Here is a 22229-nt window from a genome sequence, read left to right as displayed (position 1 = left end):
GCGAGGATGAGACACTGGGAAATGAAGATGGAGAAAATTGTGAAGGAAAAAGCTGATTTCAAAAGAGTTTTGGCCATGGAGAATCAGTTGCATAACTTCCTATAAAGATGGAATTTTGTTTAGAAAGATTTAGTGAAAGATCACGGAAATCTAAAAGTACAAACTAAAGATATAATTGTATTTATTGCTCCCCCAAACTAAAGGAACGTGAGAGATGAATAATTGAGTCGCCAAGAAATACAAAAGTGGAAGATCTAACACAAAACAACAGGTGACAGAGAGACCCTTTCCCGATCTCCCACTAGATATTAAAATAATTGAAGTATAAAAAGAATGAAAACTAATCTTGAGAGATTCAACTCACGCTTCAAGAACCATGGTGTCGGCAACCATGGTGAAAATGAGGGGCTGGGAAAATGAGGGGTTGGGAAAATAGGGTTTGTTGTTTAGTACTTTTTATATTAAGTACAATGACAACTTTACCCAATTTCTAAAGGGTAGATATTATAACCCTAAGGGTATTTTTTAGTAAAACAAAATTTTAATATGGTAATAAGATAAATAGGTAATTATAGATGAGGGGCTTCTAGGGGGCCCGAATGAGGGCCTAATAGGGTCGGGTTGTGGGCGAACTTAAGATTTGAAGTCTAGGCCTTACCCTCCCCCCCTCATATGTTTGAGGGGTTTAAGTGGCCCTACCCTCAAATCAATGTGGGCTTTGTTTTGAGGGCTTTTTCAGCCCATGGGCCGGGTCGGGCGGGTCGGGCGGAGGGCTTGAGGGCTGTTTTGACAGCACTAGCCATATATCTAATTAGTTAAAACAAAATGGAATTTTACCATTTTTATTTTTTATTTTTTGAAATGATGCTCTGGGATTTTGCATAATGGAATGGAATGGAATTTTACCATAGATGGTATGAATTGTTAGATTTTGTATCACACGATGGTACCGACAGATGCCCATTTTGGGAATGTGATTGTAACACGTGGGAGTGAATAGTACTAGCAGTTCTTAACTCTTGGGTTACGTGGAGCAAGGTGATTTGACCATACGCGTGTAACAAGGGGCCGCCATATCGTATCTCTCAATTTATATCTCTAACCCTATTCATATATCACGTTCTATCGAAAAAAAAAAAACCCTATACATATATGACTCTCTCTCTCTGTGCTTCTCTTCTCTCTGTGTGCCACCATGGATGGAAGTTGTGTTTTCTTCAACCAGTCGATCCGATTACACAAAGAATCTGTCGGTTTATGTTTTCTTTGTATTGTCGGATCGATCGCTTGAAGCAAAAAAAGATGGAAGACGAAGAAGAAAAGATTCAGCTAAAGCAGATCGGTTACAGTTCTAGCTCATGCAAAGTAAATAGATCGGTTACAGGTCTAGCTCATGCAATTAGTTTTTTAGAACAGTACGATTTGCTTCCGAAAAGTTCTTATAATTAATTAAGCGCTGAGAGAGCATTGGAAGAGAGCTGAAATAGCGATTACAGAGATCGAATCGAAACAGTTATTAGATGGAGCTCTTATTTTCCATTTGATCTTAGATCACTGAATTCATTCTCTTCATGCACTACTACGGAATGTGTATAATGGTATGTGGGTACGAGAGGAGGGGTATGGGCCGGATCTGGATTCTGGGTCTTGTTCTCGTCTATTTTTTTTTTTTTTTTTTTTTTTCAAAATCATCAAAATCATCTGTCTGTGCCCCCCCTCTCTCTCTCTCAAAAACAATTTCTCGCCCGGTTCATTTTCCAACCCCACGACTCCCCCCTCTCTCTCTCTCGCACAATTTCTCTCCTACTCTCCCCGTCCAACCCCACGATGCTGTTGAGGGTTTAGTTTTACATTTGCTGGTGAGGGTTTATTGATTATGCCAAATTATGCAATTACTTAAATGCTTAGTTGCGCTGTGACATGTTTTAATTTGAAACTTGTCTAATGTTCCTAGTCTAAGGACATTTTTTCGGGTAATCATCTTATTTTGCTCTACTTAATTCGTTCATTTTTTTTTCCTGACTTATCCAATTCTATTAAATAAAATGGTTGTTCGGTGGATATATATCTTGTGCTGTTGTGCAAGTGTGGTTCTTAGACCAAGTAGATTCTTTAGCATTGTAGTACATTGACTGAATGTATGCCTTCGAGGTTTGAACACTCGGTTAAGTGCCATGTCTCAGTACTTGTTGTGGTCTATGTTGTCAAGGGCAAGGCGAGGGGCAGGGCTAATTAGCACCTTGGGGAACCTTGGCTACGTTTTTGACAACCAGCCACAAAAATTGCCACTAAAGGTTGATGCCTTGGAGTGGGCGTGCTGACACCTTTGACAAAATAGGTCGCGATTTTCTTTTAATAGTTACCAAGTATCGTCGCTTTGTTGATTCCTTACAGTATTTGCTATCTGCAGATGATAATACATTGGTTTTCTTGTCCATCATGCTCAGACCTATCTACATGACTCCTGGGTTTAATCTTTTGATTTCCTTCTCCTGCTGCGTTCTGAATTGGTCTCCTTGTGACAACCATCGTTTTTTTGTTTCTACTTTCTAGCGCTAAAGGTAATCAGTTACTTTTCAATTGTTTTTTACAGTAACAAAAGCAAGTCTCATAGAGCTTAGGAAATGAACACTACATTGGTCAGCTGTTTATGCCCACTTCCAAAGTCCCCCCTTCATTCTAAAAAGTCTTATTGCATTTTATGATTAAGATTTATCTATCGTCCAAAGTCCCCCCTTCATTCTAAAAAGTCTTATTTCATTTTATGATTAAGATTTATCTATCGAGTGTGCCCACAGTTTTCCCCGGATTACTTGAGTCATGTTTGTATCAAATAACTCTCATCATTATGCAAAAGTATTATAACTTTAACTGCTTCAATTTTGCTACTGTTCTAGAATTTGATAAAAATAACGGAACTCCTAACAAGCACTTCAACTGGCAACTCATAGGAATATCCTCTGTCATTGTGACTTATGACGTGGTCAAAGGTTGGTTTGGAGGTCGTTAGCACCATCTCAAACCAACTCTTAGTCGTGCATGTCGCAGTCCACATATTATCGTCATGGTGACCTTGCCCTGGCGCTAAAAGAGCCGAGTCAGGGCATATTCAAGTTGAGAGTCTTAAGTGTAGGCCCCTATCTTGACTTTCGCTTGATGTCATTTTAAGAGAGTGAGGACATATTCAAGTTGAGAGACTTAAGTGGAGCTGTGTAGGCCCCTTTTTTGTGTTATTCATATTGTCCACCGTCAATTAGATATGTTGTTTTAGAGCATGCTCATTGTGTACTATCAATAATTTACGACCGTCTTGCTCTATTTCTATTTGTTGTATTTAACATTTATGCTGTGTATATGTATTGCTACCGAGATACTGTTTATTTTCTTTACACACTTTTATCATGAATTTCATTATTTATCATTCATCCCTATTCACCATATCATACCCCAAGAACCCAATAGGAGGGATTTGTTATGTTAATGTCTGCAATGAACTTGTTAGTGAGCAAGGCAAGTTTGCTCAATAGAATATAGGATTGAGCTAGTGAGGTGATTTACTTGCCTATTTATCTATGTTTTTGTAGCATCCTCGTCTTTATGTTGCTAGGGGCCGAGAAAATGTATCTGATCTTAAATTCTTAATGTTGGGTCTTATTTGAACTTGACGTGGTTCAGTCTTCAGTTATTTGAATGGCAATCATCAATCCTTTCAAGCAAATAAATAATATACTACGCTCACGCCCCCACTGCAATGCAGGATACTTGTTAGAATGGGATTCATTTCTACTTTTAAGTTGTTCAAAGGAGGGTTGGTTATAAGGTGCCCAAATCGCAGGCTAGTAAGTTATTTTTTTATTTTGTAATTATAATATTCTATAATTTATAATTTTACAATATGCTGCCCAATTTGTTTTTTTTTTTTTATATAAATTTTATATTGTTTTTGTTTTTATGACATTTGTATTTATGTATCCCTCTTTTATTTTCCAGAATTCCAATAATGACAGAAATATGTACTGGCTCGCGGCCTCTCTTTTTTATGTATGATAAAGTAAGGACGGACAGAATGGCATCCAGAGTTGATTGGATGAGTCATATTCCAACAATACATGACCAAGGACAAGAATGTATGCCAGCTGCGCTTCCTTGTTTTATGTATTTCTCACCCCTGTTTTTATTTTCCTATTCATTATGCTTTATATAAAAAAAAGTAATAATAATAATTTGAAAAAAAAGAATAAAGAAAGAGAAAACGGTGACTGGACCTCTGTTTGTTTTTGGGCTTCAAAATAAAAAAAAAGGAATAAAAGACACGGAAAAGAAAAGAGAGAGGGAGTGAATAGTGTGTGAAATCTATAACAAAAAAAACAAAAAAAGGAAGAAGAAAAAGAATGAGTATCGGCGCGACTTCGTTTCCCGGTTTTCTTTGGTAGTAGACATTGTAGATTGTCATATTACTTGGTTTTACGTTAAATCTTTTCATTATGGTTTTACATTTGCATTTATGTAAGCCCCTAGTCCATCGCTCAATACGTAGCAAAAGAATGATATTTTCCTTCACTAGTTTTTATCCATTGAGTTGCTTGTACGTAGGGTCATGGAGCTGAGTAGCTCGCGAGTAACTCGCACTCGGCTCGATTCGTGCTTACTCATTCAGTACTATGAGTCGAGTTCGAGCACATTTTAAAACTCGAACTCGAACCCGAAACGCGAAGCTACTTGCGTTAAGCATTTACATATACCGCTAATACTTGTTAGCGTGTTGGATTATAATTACTCAACACAGATTAGATTGATTGTATTCATAATGTGATTAGATTGATTGTATTCATAATGTGTACACCTTGAAATAGTTGTTTGATAGTGGTTATTGTGATATTAGTGGATTGTAGTTGTATTTTAGAATTTTTTTAGATGGGTTTAGCAAGTTATTTTGGTCTTGAGGTAAAATTCCGAGTCTATTTGTGCTCAATTATCTCTAGCTTGTGGTCGGAGTCAAGCCTATACACAATACAACTATACAACTATACAAGTCGAATCAAACTCTGTAGTCTATGATCGAATTCGAATTTGTAGTCCAAAAGAAGAAGAATCTAGACTCGTTGAGCTACTAGCTACTCAAATACTAGATGAGTTGAGCTTGAGCACGAAATAAAGCTCGAACAAAAAAATTTGGGCTCAACTCGAGAAACACGAGCCGAGCTTGAGCACCCTAGTACTCGACATGAGTAGCTCAATGACGAGCCCTAGTGGTACGGTAGAGTAGCTCAATTAGATTGTAGACTTACCTACCTACATTATGAAATTGGATAACCAATCTTTGGTTGATTCCTCCATAGACTATTAGAAACATTTTATCACCCTAGATCAAATGTGTTCACTGCCACTTTTTTTTTTATCAGAACCTAAGGTGGTCACTTAATTATGTTTTGGGGGTCACTTCTAAAATGTATAGTTTTGATTTGAGACAAATGTAGAGTTGGTTAGTTATTTTCTAATTGAATAATAAGATGGACATATTGTCTGCACTAATCCCTGTGTTGCATGTGTTATAACAGCTATGTCGGTTTTTATTTCAGGTAGCTGTTATGCCCACGGTACTGCGGTAGCTGTGGAGAGCTTGGCCGGGATTCAAAACAAAATTACGGATCCGTCATCATCATTATCAGTATTGGAACTCACAAGCTACAACATTAAAATCAGAAAATCCGAAGCCAGTAAAGGTGGTTTTGTCGACTCCTCAATGTATTACATTGCGAAGTACGGCATCGGATTTGACACCGACCATCATTCCTCATGTGAAAGAGGTGAAAAGGTAATTTACTTATATAAATGAATTCCAAAAATAATTAAATTGAGATGAGAAACATAAAATAAAAGAATTAGTGAATAAAATAAAATATCTAAGTAGAAAAGAGGAGATGAAGAAAAGTATACAAACATTTGTTAATGGTGATGGTTTGGTGGTGGCATGGTAAAGTACTGGTGGTGGAATGAGAAATGGGGTGGCGGCTATGCCCTAATTACTAGGAAGTCAAAACTCAAAAAGTGAGATAAGGATTGTTGCTGATCCTTATCTGATCTATTTTCTCTTCCGTCCAAACGTCTATTGGTCACTCCGCTAATCAGAGAGGTCGTAGGGGTAAAAGTAGAACCGAGGCGGTAAGGGGTAATCACTCCTTCTGGTGAGCAGGTTGGAAAGAGAATGTCAAAGGAGCTGTTTAGGCTTACTTCCTCTATTAATTATGGAGAGGAAGTTAAAGAGGGCAGTTGTAGAAAGGGGAGAAGAGATGTGTCTTTATGAATCATAAAATCCTAAATTGGAATGTGAGGGGTTTGGGCAATGATAAGAAATGCCCGAGTATAAAGGAGGTTATTAGGAAAGAGAAACGTGTGTGGTTCTTTTAGAGGAGACTAAACTTCCCCGCTCTCCTTTGCTTGTTAGAGAGATTTGGGGTATCGGAAACATCGATTGGATCGAGCTTCCCGCGTGGATACCACAGTGGCGCGTGCATTCTCCTCGGGATAAAGATAAGGTCGAAGTGTTTGAGAATATTATCGGTTCGTATTTGGTTTCTATTGTTTGTAAATTTGGTAGGGTTTACTAAACTGGTGACGGCTGTGTATGGGCCCTCAAAAAATGAGTGTGCCTCGTCTTTTTGGGGAGAATTGGATGATGTCTACGCCTTTAGCAGAGGTGGTTCTTGGTGTGGCGGTGATTTTGATGTGATTAGATTTTTGCATGAGAAGAAAGGCGGATCTTTGAAGTTTTGACAAGTGAGGAGATGCGAGCTTTTTGATCTTCCACTCACCAGAGGTAGGTTTACTTGGTCTAACAAGCAAGAAAACCCTATTTTGTCGACTTTGGACAGGTTTTTGGTTACTAGCGAATGGGAGGAGATTTGGCCTTTTATGATCCAATCAGTGGTTCCTAGTACTGCTTCGGATCATCATCCCATTAGTTTAGTGAAAGAGATGGGCAAGGGTAGGCCCACTCCTTTTCGTTTTGAGATGATGTGGTTCTCGGATCCTAATTTCATGGACAGTTTTAGAGTGGTGGGCGGTAAATCAGGATGGTGATAGAGCTAGCATTAGGTTTGCCAAGAAATTATAGTTTGTGAAGTCTAAAATAAAGGAATAGAATAAAACTGTGTTTGGTAGGGTGGACAGGAAGAAGGGGCAATTATTGAGGGATATAAGGATTTTGGATTTGAAAGAGGAAGAAGGCCATCTCACTAGGGAAGAGTGGAGTCATCGCTTTGACTTGAAAGCTGATTTGGAGAAGATGGTTAACTTTGAGGAATCTTCTTGGAGGCATAAATCGGGAGAGTGGGGGCTTAAGGAAGGGCAATCTAATACTAAATATTTCCACCAATGTGCTAAAGCTAGGTATAAGGAGAATTATCTTGATAGATTATTGATAGAGGGCGAGGAAGTGAAGGGGGAGGATAATATTAGAGATAAGGTGGTTAACTACTACTCGGAGATGTATACGGAACCTAATCACATTCGACCTCGGGTTGATAATTTTGTTTTGGATAGCATTTCGGAGGAGGAAAGACGAGCTAGAGAAGGTTATGGAGGAGGAGGAGGTGTGGGAAGCTATGAAGAGTTTGAAAAATGATAGATCTCCGGGCCTAGATGGTTTTCCCATTGAGTTTTTTAGGAAAGTGTGGGGGGTGTTGAGAGATGACTTTATGGATATGGTTCAGGATTTCCATGATTCGAGTTTCTTGGCTCATAGCCTTAATAGTACATTCATCAAGTTTATTCCTAAAAAGCAAGGTGTGGGGGATATTAGCAATTTGTGTCCCATTAGCCTAATCGGCAGTGCGTATAAAATCATTTCAAAGATCTTGTCCATGGGATTAAAAAAGGTGTTATTAAGAGTAATTGCTCAAGAGCAAGGAGCTTTTGTGTATGGACGTCAAATTTTAGATGGGGTGTTGATTGCGAACAAGGCCATTGATGATAGAAAAAGAAGTAGTAACCCAGGTGTCATGTGTAAGATTGATTTGGCGAAAGCTTATGATCATGTGCATTGGGATTTCGTAGATTATGTTATGATGCGTATGGGCTTTGGTATTAAGTGGAGAGGGTGGGTTAGGAGATGTGTGTCGTCGGCCTTTTTTTCCATTCTCATTAATGGTTCACCAGCTGGCTTTTTTAAGAGTTCTAGAAGGATTAGGCAGGGCGATCTTTTATCCCCTCTCCTTTTCCTCATGGTTGTATAGGTTTTTGGTAAGATGATTGAGAGAACTAATCGGTTTGGGGCATTACATGGTTTCAAAGTAGGTCAAAACCAGGTTTTGATATCCCACCTTCAATTTGTTGATGATGATACAGTGGTTTTTGTGGGGTATGATGTTGAGCAATTAAGATATCTTAGAGGTATTATTTGTTGTTTCAAGGCGGTGTCGGGTCTTAAAGGTAATATGGGTAAGAGCACCATCTTCGAGGTGAGTGCTGAGGAGGATCTTGATAGTTTGGCCTCCTCAGTTGGGTGCGCTTCTGGCAATCTCCCGTCGAGATACCTTGGTCTCCCTTTGGGGCGTCTCATAGATCGATATCCATTTGGGATCCCGTTGTTGAGCGTTTTAGCCGTAGATTGGTTTGGGTGGAAGGGTCGGTTCTTCTCCACGGGTGATAGAGTTATTCTTATTAAATCCATTTTTTCTAGCCTTCCTGTATACTACATGTCCCCTTTTCTATATGCCCATTAGCTAGGAAGCACGGATACGGATACGCGACACGGATACGCGGACACGGTATTTTTCAAAAATATAGGATACGGATACGTCATGGATACGTTTGAATAATATATATATAAATATTATATAATTGAGCATTTTTCACCAAATTCAAGTTAAAATATCAATTCTACTTCATAAAATGACCAATTCAAACACATTAAGCAGCAACTTTGTATAAGTGTATAACACTGCAAACAAATGCCAACAAAAAAGTTCAAAACAATACAATGGATTTGTAAATCAAGTTGTCCAACTTCAACTATGTCATCTTCTACATCTTAATTCACTTTATTCTCTTGCATCTCTTCTTATCTTGAATTTTATTTCACTTGTTTTTTTTTTGTTGAAGTTCCAAAAATTTTTGTGAGATTACTATTCCCGCGTATCGGAAATTAAAAAATTAATTAAAAAATCAGATACTCCAAATTGCGTATCCGACACATATCCGAGGCGTATCGGGGCGTATCCGTGTCGGATACGTATCGGACACGGATACTTCACCCATACAGACGTATCCGTGCTTCATAGCCCATTAGTGTTGCTGATAGATTGGAATCGATTAATAAGGTTTCTAATAGATTGGAATCGATTATTAAGGATTTTCTTTGGGACGATAGGGAAGATAGACATTGGTTTCATCTAGTTAGTTGGGAGAGGGTGTATGTCGAGGTGTGAGGGTGTTTTGGGTATTAGGACCTTGCACGAGTTTAATCTTGGCGCTGCTTTGGTAAATAGCTTTGGAGGTTTGGGGAGAAAAATGATGGCCTTTTGGAGGAAGGTTATAGTGTCTAGGTTTGGCGAGCGGGGTTTGGGTTGGGAGAGCGGTCCGTTACCATTCCTTATGGGTGTGGTGTTTGGAAAGGCATTCAAAAAGCAGAGGAGTTGTTTCACAAGAATATTGGATATGCTTTAGGCAATGGCGATAGTATTCGTTTTTGGGAGGATGTTTGGTTGGATGAGAGGCCCTTGTTACAGCCGTTCCCTAGATTATTTGCCTTATCTGACTTAAAATAAGCCTGTTTGTTGGTTCATGAGGGAAGATAATGGTTCTATTGCTTGGGACTTGGGGATTTATAATCCTCTCTCTGACAGGGATATAGTGACTCACAATGAAGCTAGATTCTATTCCTTCTGTGAGGCCGGACAAAGATAAGAGATTTTGGTTAATTGACAAAAAAAGGATGTTTTCTACTAGGTCTTTTTACTTTAAGCTCCACTCTCTTATTCCGAGTTAGACTATTTGGTGTTCTAGAGTTCCTTTGAAAGTTGCTTTCTTTGTTTGGTGTGCCTCTTTAGGCAGAATCTTGACAATAGATAATCTTAGAAAAAGATGTATCAAAGAGATGATCGTCAACTTCTGTCTTTTGTGCTTAAGGGATGGGGAATCGGTGAATCGTCTTTTGTTGTTGTGCCCTTTTTCTTGGAGAATTTGGTGTTTCTTTTTTCTAGAATCCAGGGTTTCTTGGGTTTGTCCTAGGCCAGTGAAGAAACTTTTAGCCTTATGGAACTTGAATATCCATTCTCCGAAGGGACATTGTCTCTGGAGTATGCTCTCTTTTGCGATTTTGTGGGGTATATGGTTGGAGAGGAATAACAGACATTTTGAAGACACGTATTTCTCTATAGAGAAAGTGATTTTGACCATCAAAGTGCTTATGTTTTTTTGGTCAAAAGTACATGATCAGTTTCGTCACATTCATTTCACATTCATTTCGAGACTTTCGTTTAAAGATGGGAGACTATAATGAGCTGATGGGAGATATGTTGTTTTGTCTTATGTCTTGTGTTTTTTATTTCCTTTGTAACTTGTACTAAGGATATCTCATCCTATTTCTTTATGCTTAGATATGTTGTTTTGTCTTGTGTCTTGTGTTTTTTATTTCCTTTGTAACTTGTACTATAGGATATCTCATCCTATTTCTTTATGTTTTCTTTATGTTTTGGATATATATATAAAACATACTTCACCGAGAAAAAAAAAAAAAAAAAAAATGAGAAAAGGACGTTAGGGTTGGACTTTAGCTTCTCTTATTTATTATTAGTTTCCTATATCAAGAGTGGGGTTACACGTGGGGCTTTGTAGATCTATTTGAAGTTATAAACCCACTGAAATTACGTACATGTGTATACTATTTATTCTATAATACAGTACATAGTGGGTCAGGTCGGACTCCGATTGGGATTGTAAATGGATAACCAACCCATATGAAATGCGATTCGGTTAGGTGTCATTCATCTAGAAATACATAAATGTTCATCTAAGTTCTGTTTTGTATGTAGGTGTATTTAAGTACGTACGAGAAGGTGAACGATTTCCACTCGTTTAAAAAAGTTTTGACATACCAACCGGTAGTGCTTATATGGGTATAACTAATGGATTTTATAGATATTTAAAGGTAAGTGACTAATTCAACATCTTTCAGTTTCATTATATATTGTAACCATGAGGAGAGTACTGATTTTTTTTTTTCATTGTAGGGTAAAAAAATTGAAGAGCCATATAAATCAGAACACTTGTTTAGAGGTTCTAAGGAGTACGAACTAGATCATGTTATAAATCTAGTTGGCTTTGGGAGAACTTCTGAAAATATTGAATATTGGAAATGTTTAAACAGTTGGGGTTCTGAGTGGGGTGCCAATGGCACATTCATTGTCCCCATAGGGGACAATGTCAATGGGATTGAGATGAATATTGTTTATCCTGTAATTGAATTGGGAATCCTAGATCTGAATGACCTACAAGACCCTCAAGCGTTGAGGGCCTTGTATGGTTTTAATTTGGAAGGTGTACAAAACTTTGTTGATAAGGATGGTTATCCATGTTCTGAAAGATTCCTTGATTCTTGTTATGCTTTAACGGTTTCTGTGGAGCGAGAAGGATGCTCTATTGAAGAGTTGGTGAGAGGGGTAAGATTTTTGCTCTGCATGCTTGCGAGTTATGATTTTAGTTTTGTTTATTACCATTTGTTTTGTGAAGTTATGATTTTTTATTAAATTTTGAGGTATCCTGATTTGTTTCCTTCTTGGTTTTGATGCTTGATACAATTTCTACATTAACTTTTTGCTCTTCTATGTGTTTGCTAATTGCATTTTTATTTAGACATTTTTCATTATTTCACAAATTTCAATTGCACGTGAAAAGAATTGTAGTACTCCTAGTCTGGATCAAGTTGCAAATTTTATGTGAGCAGTAGTAGTGAACACTTCGCTTGTGTTTTTCCAAAATCCATTTTTAACCTCAGAAACCCATATTTTACTTCAAGTTGTATTGCTTTGTTCCTGTTCCAGTATTTCTTGACATTAAATTCTTCGAATTCCTTATTTTCTCATGTTGGACGAGGATGAGCTACAACCACTTCATCTCTCTTACGTTTCCAAATTCTTCTCCCCCCTCTCTATGTTAGTCTTTATTAATTCTAACGAGGTTTCTATGCGCAAGTGTAAATCTTCAAATTATAAGAGCATGTCGTGTCCATATTTATTATTATTATTATTTTATTGTTTACTCAACTATATTTACTTTCCATTAGTGTTTGCCAGACTTGATTTCTAATGTTTAAAAGAACCCTAAACCATATGATGTGAGGACACATGATGATTAGCATGTGCCACGCACATGCTTATATATTTCTATTATTTAGACTAGTTTTTTTTTAGCTTGGTTTCTATTTCGATTATTAGTAGCCTCTAATTAGGATTTAGGAATAGAGTTTGGTTTCTATTTAGGTTTCATTGATTGTTTATAAATACCATTGTAAACAAGAGATGATTAGACTTGATTTTATTATTAGATTGAATTTATGAAATTCGTTTTTATTCATTAAACCCTAGTTTTGGGTATTTTTATACATTGTGTATCTATTGTTCTTGCTTTTGCGACAAAGATACATCACCATAAGTTATTGTGTTTTACTGATATATGTATTGATGATATATGTATTGATGTTTATTCTTTGTCCTCTTTAGTATTATTTCATTCTGGTAGTTGCCATTTGAATAGACAATTTTTGTAGTTGGTGGTGCCCTTCTTCCGTATGACACAAAATTCTAGCCTCTTCATTTTGTATGATATAAGGTCGTGTTCTATTTTGATGTTAATTTTAGCCTCTTCATTTGTATGATGTAAGGACGTGTTCTATTTTGATGTTATGTCTACCGCTCAAACTATACATTTCGTTAATCCCCATGCCATCTGACTTAATCATAATCAAAACTGCCATTTGCTGTTATGATGTGTTTTCTTATTGTACTCTTTTTTAGTTGTAGCTTTTTCTATTGTTTATGAACTTATCTCATTTGTTATTCATTATCCGTATTAAATTTTTTCTTAGCGAGTTAATATTTGCTTGTATAGGCTATGGTTGACAAATGTTATAATGTTGAATTCTGCATCACGTCTCTTCCCATATGCTTGCTTGTTCACCTTGTGCGCTATTCTAATCATCCACGACAGATAGATGAGAAGATTTTTATGGTAATATTTCAACTTAAGTCCTGTATCTCTTGACATATTTTGATTGCTATCTCTTAACATATTTTGTTTGTTTACTTCCAGAACGTTGATGTTTCTGAAAAATTGGATCTCTCTGAATTCTGCTCAGAAGACCTAAAACTATCAACGGAAATGGTATTACTTTGTACCTTTTGGATTATTATTTTGTGTTGAGAATTTGGGGTGCCAACTGTTTTTGGCAGTTGCGGTTTCATTTTTGTTTCTTTTTTTTTATATGCTAATGTGCTTGTAAAAACCATTAGGTTTCAGTTGCAATACACGTTCGCAGTTTCAGTACATGTGTGCATTATAACATTTTCCCATGTGCAGTATAATTAACTTAGCCTTACATTAACACCTAAATGCAAACACTATGTAGCAAAATGTTTGTTGGTAAGGAAAATAAAATGCAGAGTATATGAATTTGTTTTTGTTTAAGCTACAAAAGATATCAAGTTTTATGGAATTTGTTAGATTTTATAACAAGTATGGACATCTAAAAAAATCGATGAAAGATATTGGAAATGTGTGAGAACGTAGAATGAAGTGTGGCACTTGGTAGAAATGGAGTGTTGATTTCGTGGATCTTGTTTGAAAACATTCTTTGTTGATCTTCTATATGTGTTGTGGTTAAGAAACCAGAACTCTGTAGGTGATATACACCAGATGATTGGATTTCTCTAGCGACTCCGACTCTTTTCCATAAGCGCTAAGGAGGTCAAACTCCTACCTTGTATTAATTGGTTATGGTCTTTCTCCTTTGGCTTATTTCCAGAGCTAGCATGATACTTCTTCATCCCTGCAACAGTTCTTGAATACCTATAATTTGTGGCAATCCTTACTCCATGACATACCTAACTTGCTCATTTGCGGTTAAAATATATATCATTGGGAATTCAGTTATCTGTATTAACTTTTTACTATATGATCCATCTTTCTTGTGGTTTTCTGGTGAATCGATGTGCACGTTACTGTGCAGTGTTGCTAAAGGTTGAGTTCCTGAAGCTTAACAAGTTTGTAGTGTTAAGTTGTAGGAGGCTAGGAGCGTTTTTGATATCGTGACCTATATATGACAGTGGGAGCCGGCCCCCTCTCTTTAAAACTTCAAGGATTCGGTCTTATTTTCCCAATTTGTTTGAAACCTTTGAAATCATTATCGGTCTAATAGACCCGATTTGTTTACATTTTCTGAAACTTATCGCAATTTCAGTTTCAAGCCGGGTTTTTGGTTTTTGATATCCATTGATAGAGGATTAGTGGGATACTAGTATGTAGGCTTTAGTGGTATTTATTTCTTGATCATTTTTTTTTTCTTTTTTGAAGGTACACGAATTGGTTGGTGTCTTGACTCACGAGGGTCCAGTGGATGCTACTACTTATTTTATGTATTTGAAACTGTGGTCTGGTAGGTCCTACACTCTTTGATAAAAGGTTTTGGCATATAGATTAACGCACTGAAATTCATAATCACTTACAAATCAGATATAATGGTATTTTAGTTGTTGGTATACATACCCACTTTTATAAATAGATTTGTTTTTTGTCGATCTTAATGTCGGTAAGTTGTAAGTTTCTAAGTAGGAGTTTTGGATTGGGTTATTTTTCATTTGTAACAAACATTTTTTCATAGGGAAATGCGTGAAAGTGGATGTGTTCAGCGAGCAAGCAGTAAGTGAAGACATTGGAATGTTCACCCAACTTTGTCAAAATAGTGCCTTTGGGATGGCCTTAATGCTATTATATGCTCCCATGATTAGGAATTAATCTATTTGTATAGCTTGGAAGATTGTGCAGCAAGTTTTAGATGTTTACTTGGTACTCTAAGATTCAAAGTTTCAAGTGCTGAAATAGCAGAATTCATTTACTACTATCAGACTGGATCAGTTTACCTATTTTTGATTATGTTAATAGTTTTATTTCTAGTTTGAACTCTTTTGAATGTAATTGGTTGTATAGGAATTCTAATGGGAGGCCCATAGTTTAGCCAAGTGGGCACTCACGAAAGATTGTAACAGGCTTCCTCCACCTTTTGAGAACAACGCTGTAATCAGATTTTGAAGTAATGGAAATATAGATTTATCGAAAAAAAAAAAAACTTGGTAAAGATCTGTGTTCTATTTTGGCCGGTCTAGCAGTTACTTGTTTACATGAAACATTTGGTTCATTTTCGATTACCATGTTCATTTTCTAGTACAATCTTTATATGTGTTGGCAGGTTATACGGAGTTGTGCACCTGCAGATAAACTCGTATTTTGTGAAGACTAGGTATATATATTTTCTTTTTCCTCGTATATGGATGGAGTAACGTATTTTTCTTACTCGTGAATGTGACATAATTCTTTGCTCATTACTTTTGAACTCAATTCAAAATGGATAATCAGGTTTACTGAACTCAATTAATTATGGATGTTTCCTTCAGTTTCTTAGTTGTCTTTTCTTTCCTGCCGATAAATGATGGTTTTATCAAGATAAAGTTCACGAGTTACCCCAAAAAACATAAAAAGGACTATAGTTACTCTGTTACTGAGTTCTATCTTGTTTCTGTGTATAAAATAACATGAATAATATATGAGAACTCCGTCTTTGGAGCGTAACAAGTTCTCCGCACTTCCACCTAGTTCGTAGACAAAGACATGCACCTGTTGTCTGAAGTTTTATTGAAAAAACACAGATCCTTAAATTCTACTTTTTATGAAAATAAATGAAGAAACATTGGAAGTGTAGTATTTTCTGCAAGAGAACTCCTCGAGACATAAAACTTTGAACTCATGAATACACGAGACATAAAACTTTGAACTCATGAATACATGGAAGAAACATTCCCAATGAATTTGGTCCGTGTCTGAATGAGCTGGGGAAAGGGTTTAATAAAGACCATTGAACGAATGGACCCTTTCCTCTCTTCTACTCTATTAATTATCGGCTCTAAGAGAGTTTAGCTATATATACGAGACATAATTGGACATGCCAAAGTAGAAATATAGAACAGAGTCCAACCTGCCATCAATCAACACATCGAGATCTTTTTCTAAAAACTTCCTTCCATTAAAATGATTCTTTGGTAGAATTCAAGTCAGGTCGTCCTCAATAGTCCATACATAATACAGCTTGTAAATTTCCCAACAGAATCATCTACAGTTTATTTTTGGGGAATTTTGACTTAACCCCCCAAAGTTTGGTAGCATTTTGACTAAACCCCCCATTTTAAAAATCATTTGAGTTTGCACCCCACTCCGTCAATTTTGTATGTAACAGACGTTGATATTTTATCTATTGACCATTTTACCCTTTCTGACAAATTAAGGGTTTTTTTTTTTTTTTTTTTTTAAGTTAAGTTAAAACAAATTAAGAGGTTTACTATTAGTTAGTGTAAACCCCCCAAACGTCAATATGCTATTTGCATAAACCCCCCAATTTTTTAGTTAACAGTAAACAAGAAGAAGAAATCTCACGATCGGGACATAGTTGTTCGGTTTCCAAAGTTCTCACAATTGGAAGTGTACTGAGCTCTCATGAACATGATGAAGAAATATTTTCATGGCTTCATACGTGGACCAGCATGCAAATGCTCGGCACCACTTCCACCGCCTCATCATCTGCCCACCGCCACAATACCAGTAAAGCTTTTACCTCAATTATGCGAAAAGGTCCATTAGGCTTTTACTGTGGCATAGGTGCTATTGGTCTAGGTGTCGGTCTAGCTCACGCTGTTTTATTTCACGGTTTACGAAGTATCTAAGGAAAAACTAGGCAGATATAAGCCAGGACACCACCCGTTAGCCCACACGGCATCAGGCGTGCTCGCGACGACTGCGAGTGATGTAGTGTTGACTCCATTGGATGTGGTGAAACAGAGGTTGCAATTAAAGAAGAGTCCTTATAGTGGAGTTAAGGATTGTGTGACAAGGATGTTGAAGGAATAGGGGTTTAGAGCTTTTTATGCTTCGTATAGAACTACGGTTGTGATGAATGCGCCTTTTACAGCTGTGCACTTTGCTACTTATGAAGCGATGAAGAAGGTTTTGAGTGAGATATCGTCGGAGAATGCGAGTGAAGAACAAATCTTGGTTCATCTAACTGCTGGTGGAGCAGCTGGTGCTTTAGCTAGTGCAGGGATTGGGTCAAGCAAAGCAGATACTTAGGATGCGGATCACTTTCGTGACGAAAGAGTGGGAAGTTGTGGCTTTCTCAAGAAAGCTACATTGAGAAGGTGTTGAAGAGATTCAACATGGATCAAGCGAAGCCAGTTAGTTGTCCGCTTGGTGGCCAGTTCCGCATGACCAAAGATATGTGTCCAAAGGGTGAGCATGAGCAGAGTCAGATGGAAAGGATTCCTTATGCATCTGCAGTGGGCAGCTTAATGTATGCCATGGTGTGTACTAGACCGGATATTGCTTTCGCCGTTGGTGTTGTAAGCAGATTTCTGTCAAATTCGGGTAAAGAACATTGGGAAGGTGTTAAGTGGATATTGAGATATCTCAGGGCACTTCCAAATCGTGGTTTTGCGCTTTGGTGGAAGTAAGCCCTTACTTGAAGGCTACAATCGATGTAGACATGGCGGTGATGTTGACTTCGATGAAGTCCACCTCCGGTTATCCGGTTACTTTTGGGGGGAGCGGTTTCTTGGCAATCTAAGTTGCAAAAGCGTGTTGCCCTCCACTACGTTCTGGCCGGTATATTGCGCCCACCGAAAGTGTTGCAAAGAGATGCTATGGATGAAGAGGTTCTTCGACGAACTAGGGCTAAAGCGTAAAACAGTTTGTAGTTCTATGTGACGATCGAGCGCTATCCACTTGAGCAAGAATCCGAAGTTTTCATTCTAGATCCAAGCACATACATATGCGTTATCATTGATTAGAGAAGTACTTTCGAAGACAAGCATTTGTGTATCGAGAAGATCCATACCGACAAGAACGGGTCGGATATGATAACCAAAGTCTTACCGAAAGGTAAGTTTGATATTTGTTGTTATTACCGCCGAATGGTAGCGACTCCTCCCGCTGATTTGGAAATTGCATGGAGGTATCCTCCCTCACCGTTCGGGGGGAGATTGTTGGTGTTATCCCTCACATGAGAAGAGAAGGAAAACGGAGCTGATTCTGCGTGAATATGTCGAGTCGCATTGCGCTTTCGAGTAGCGCGCTGCTTCCATGCCGTAAAGCCTCCAAGAGAGTGAGCGACCGCTTCGAGAGAGAGCGCACCGCACCCCAAGAGCACGAGTCGAGCCGACCAGCGCTTCGAGAGAGAGCGCCTGCAACAGGAGTCGAGTCGAGCGACCACCCGCCGAGAGAGCGCACTGCGCCCCAAAGAGCTCGAGTCGAGCGACTTCGCCGAGAGAGAGCGCACCTGCGCCAAGGTCTAATTTCGTGGGCTTCGCTACAGTAACCGCGAAATTTGTTTTTTGGTATAAAAACAAAATCAAGGTTTTAGAAAACCTAAGACTAAGAACCAGACAAAAACAAAAGAGAGAAACCCAATCTTGAAAGCTATCAAGATTGAGAGATAACCTTTACAGAGATACAACCCTGTAAAGAGATAAGAGTGATCTAGTAAGGTGAGAGACTATAAGAAGAGATTGTAATCTTCCTTCCCACTTTATAAAGAACTGGCTCTTGTGGAAGTAGGCATCATTGGCCGAACCACGGTAAATCTTTGTTTTGTGGTTTGCTTTTACTGCTTTACATTATTATCTGTTGTTAATAGTTGTTTAGCGAGTTGGGCATGTTAGTATAGGTTGTAGTTGATATTTAGAATTTGTTTGGAGTTGAATTGTGTTCAAATACAAGTTATCTGTGTAGTGGGGGAATCGATTGGTATTGGTATAATCCCCAACAATTTCTTCATCATGTTCATGAGAGCTCAGTACCCTTCCAATTGTGAGAACTTTGGAAACCGAACAACTATGTCCCAATCATGAGATTTCTTCTTCTTGTTTAATGTTAACTACACTCCATTGGATGTTGTCAAAACCAGATTGCAATGTCAGGGTGTGTGTGGTGCTGACAAATTTAGCAATACTTCAATCCGAATGGCGCTCAAATAGATAGTTACAAAAGAAGGGCCCCAAGCTCTGTTGCGAGGATTGAAGCCAAGAGTGTTATTTCATGCTCCTGCAGCTGCCATATGCTGGTCCACGTATGAAGCCATGAAAATATTTCTTCATCATGTTCATGAGAGCTCAATACCCTTCCAATTGTGAGAACTTTGGAAACCGAACAACTATGTCCCAATCATGAGATTTCTTCTTCTTGTTTAATGTTAACTAAAAAATTGAGGGGTTTATACAAATAACATATTGACGTTTGGGGGGTTTACACTAACTAATAGTAAACCTCTTAATTTGTTTTAACTTAACGAAAAAAAGAAAAGAAAAAAGACAAACTTAATTTGTCAGAAAGGGCAAAATGGTTAATAGATAAAATATCAACGTCTGTTACACACAAAATTGACGAAGTGGGGGTGCAAACTCAAATGATTTTTAAAATGGGGGGTTTAATCAAAACGCTACCAAACGTTTGGGGGTTAAGTCAAAATTCCCCTTTATTTTTTCGATAATGAAATCATCTATAGTATACCTTACTAAAAGACAAGATTATCCCTGTTTTCATTGTAGATACTGTTACATAATAGGTTTCTTTTACATTTTTGCCAAGGAGATTGTTCTTCTGTACCCCCAACCGAGAAGTCGCAACAAGCATGTAAACTAGATCAAGAAAACTAGTACAAACAAATCATATACCCCCAAGATAATCCTGGGACTCCCTCCCATGATTTGGGGACAAATTCACTTAAATGCGCTTAGAAGACAGATGTGGAAGCAGTAATTGAACGAAACCTTCTTTTATTAGCTCACATAGATTAAGTATACAATATACCTTTCATATGTTACATTGGAATGTTCCGTAGAAATACATAGATATGCTCAATGGATTAGCGAGTAATTCTACGCTGACACAGGATTTAGACACAGTCAACCAACACACTGAGGTGGCTGGTGACGTGTCATGTCCACTTATGTATAAGTCAAACAGACCAATTGTTTTTCTTTTTTATTTTATTTTATTTTTTTTGAATTATTAAACCCTCGTAATCTCAGATCTCTCATCTTTTTCTTTCTTAAACTCAAAAAACAGGCACCAAACTTCTCAAACCCCCACGCTCTCTCTCTAACTCAATCTGAATAAGATTTGTATCTCTCTCTCTCTCAAGACTCAAGAGTCCCTTATTCTTTCTCTTTGCAAATACTAGCTAAACTCATCCTAAACACCCGCTATTGCTATTTCGTACTAATTAATTTTCTGATTATGGGCATGTTGTGTTTCTGTCTTGCTCAAGGTATATGAACGACCACTTTCTTTGTTAATTTGAATGTTTAATATGATATAATTTTTTGATTTTATTGAAACTTGATGTTAGTGGTATGTCGTGTTAGTAAGTTTCCCCAAACATAGTGTTGATGATGTGTTTTTTTTTCATGGATTGGTAAATAGTTGAAAAGAGGGAGATAAATGGCCAGACATAAAGGCACATAAACTGTTTGACAAATTAATTGTCTGAAAAAATTTGGACAGTTGAAACTATTATCAAATTCCGAGATTCATAATTTGGTTCATTGGAAAACTATTTCTAGTTTGTCTATTGAATCAAGACTATGACATATTTATGGGGTTTTTTTTATCCTTCACTGAAGGCCGTGGCATATCTATGCATTTTTTTTGGTAAATGATCCTTGGGTTTGTGTAGATGTTCTTTTTGTATACTGGAGTGGATTTTTAGCTTAAATGGTAAAGCGCTTGAGAGTTTGAGTGCATCTCCATGATATCTCAAGAGATGGTGGTTCGAATCCACCAAAATCCAAATGATATTCTTATAAATTCAACTTTTGATTCGAACAATGAGAAACGTATATGAGGTACATTGAAAATCTAGTTATGTTCTGTTGCCTATAAATGTTATGGTGAGAAGGCAACACTCACTCCTATTTCAGCTCACCTTTTTGCCTCCCGATTCAAACTTGTACCAAGCTATAATGGATGGGCACGGAGTGTGTAGAGATACTTTTTAAGTCTACAACTGGAGTGTAATTAAGTGGATGTTACTAAAGTTTCAATAGCCAAATTTATTACGTTTACTCGACTTTGTACCCGTGCGCTACTTCGAGTTATTAGTGTTTCATTTTTAAGGTTAACTAGTCTCTTCAAGGTTCATCGGTGATATGACTTGAATAAAAGGTTCAGGTGAACAAAAGGTTCACAACACTTCTTGATGTTATATGAATAACATGCACTCCCTCATTTATTGTATTGTCGTCCTCTGTTGTGTTTCCTTCAAATAAACTTGTATCATGGAACCCACTAGTACGAACCACCTAACTATGCGGACATAATCTCGTGATTTTATCTTTTACTGGCCGCTTAATTCTTCACAATGTTTATAAGTCTTTGGTAATTGCTCTTCACAAGTTTAAGGTACCTAATGAACTGAGATAGTACTCCATCAAGAACGTAGAACCCCTTGTTGCATTTGCTCTTAGTTGTGGAATGCACTCTTCACCTGCAGTAAGAATCCGCCGGCTTCTTCATTCTTCATGATAAATGTCGAGTCTACACTGAACTTGATTCACACCATGGGGGCTCTTGTTCTTATTGTTCTACGCAAGTGAGAATTTTCAGGCCTGAAAATGTAGTGGAGGATTTGCAAAACTCATTGAAAGATTATATACAATCTTCAGTTGGAATTAGTAGCAAGGGGAAACTACTAGTGCCAAAACTGTTGCATTCTTACACTAAAGGCTTAGTAAATTAAAAGACTCGATGCTACTAGATACAAACTTATTAGATGATAACGAAATATTCATTTAATGTATGAGAATCCTCTAACAGAGTACTTGTTACATAATATTCTCTGACATGCTGAAATTACGAAAAAAGAATGTGATCAAAACACACACGACTTTGTGATTTACTACCCCGTTAAAAGACCT

The 22229-nt window shown here is 37.4% G+C and overlaps 1 protein-coding gene and 1 pseudogene across 3 annotated transcripts; both read left to right on the top strand.

The window, feature by feature from the left end:
- Positions 1 to 1820: 1820 nt before the first annotated feature.
- Positions 1821 to 15113, top strand: LOC147473601 (uncharacterized). Of its 3 annotated transcripts, none has more exons than XM_086587225.1 (10): positions 1821 to 2561; positions 3758 to 3839; positions 3991 to 4127; positions 5580 to 5815; positions 11034 to 11149; positions 11232 to 11660; positions 13108 to 13227; positions 13309 to 13380; positions 14569 to 14650; positions 14876 to 15113. In XM_086587225.1, the coding sequence occupies exons 5-10, from the start codon at positions 11114 to 11116 to the stop codon at positions 15007 to 15009; spliced, it is 873 nt and encodes a 290-aa protein (XP_086443351.1). In that variant the 5' UTR covers positions 1821 to 2561; positions 3758 to 3839; positions 3991 to 4127; positions 5580 to 5815; positions 11034 to 11113; the 3' UTR covers positions 15010 to 15113. The 3 variants fall into 3 exon arrangements, with proteins under 3 accessions (XP_086443351.1, XP_086443352.1, XP_086443353.1); XM_086587226.1 differs by having other exon boundaries at positions 3991 to 4155; XM_086587227.1 differs by lacking the exon at positions 1821 to 2561 and having other exon boundaries at positions 3379 to 3839.
- A 1692-nt stretch (positions 15114 to 16805) lies between these two features.
- Positions 16806 to 19445, top strand: LOC147473600 (uncharacterized; annotated as a pseudogene).
- Positions 19446 to 22229: the final 2784 nt, after the last annotated feature.

Source organism: Coptis chinensis, unplaced genomic scaffold, assembly GCF_015680905.1.
Source record: "Coptis chinensis isolate HL-2020 unplaced genomic scaffold, ASM1568090v1 utg2180_pilon_pilon, whole genome shotgun sequence".
In the NCBI taxonomy this organism is placed as follows: domain Eukaryota; kingdom Viridiplantae; phylum Streptophyta; class Magnoliopsida; order Ranunculales; family Ranunculaceae; genus Coptis; species Coptis chinensis.
The sequence above is the reverse complement of the archived record's forward strand: the minus strand, read 5'-3'. Positions and strand labels throughout refer to the sequence as shown.

Excerpts from the sequence above, each read along its gene's own strand:
- LOC147473601 (XM_086587225.1), top strand. The coding sequence starts at position 11,114 with ATGGGTATAACTAATGGATTTTATAGATATTTAAAG. Across the intron at positions 11,661-13,107 it reads TTGAAGAGTTGGTGAGAGGG|GCTATGGTTGACAAATGTTA; the intron begins GTAAGATTTTTG and ends TTGCTTGTATAG. Across the intron at positions 13,228-13,308 it reads TAGATGAGAAGATTTTTATG|AACGTTGATGTTTCTGAAAA; the intron begins GTAATATTTCAA and ends GTTTACTTCCAG.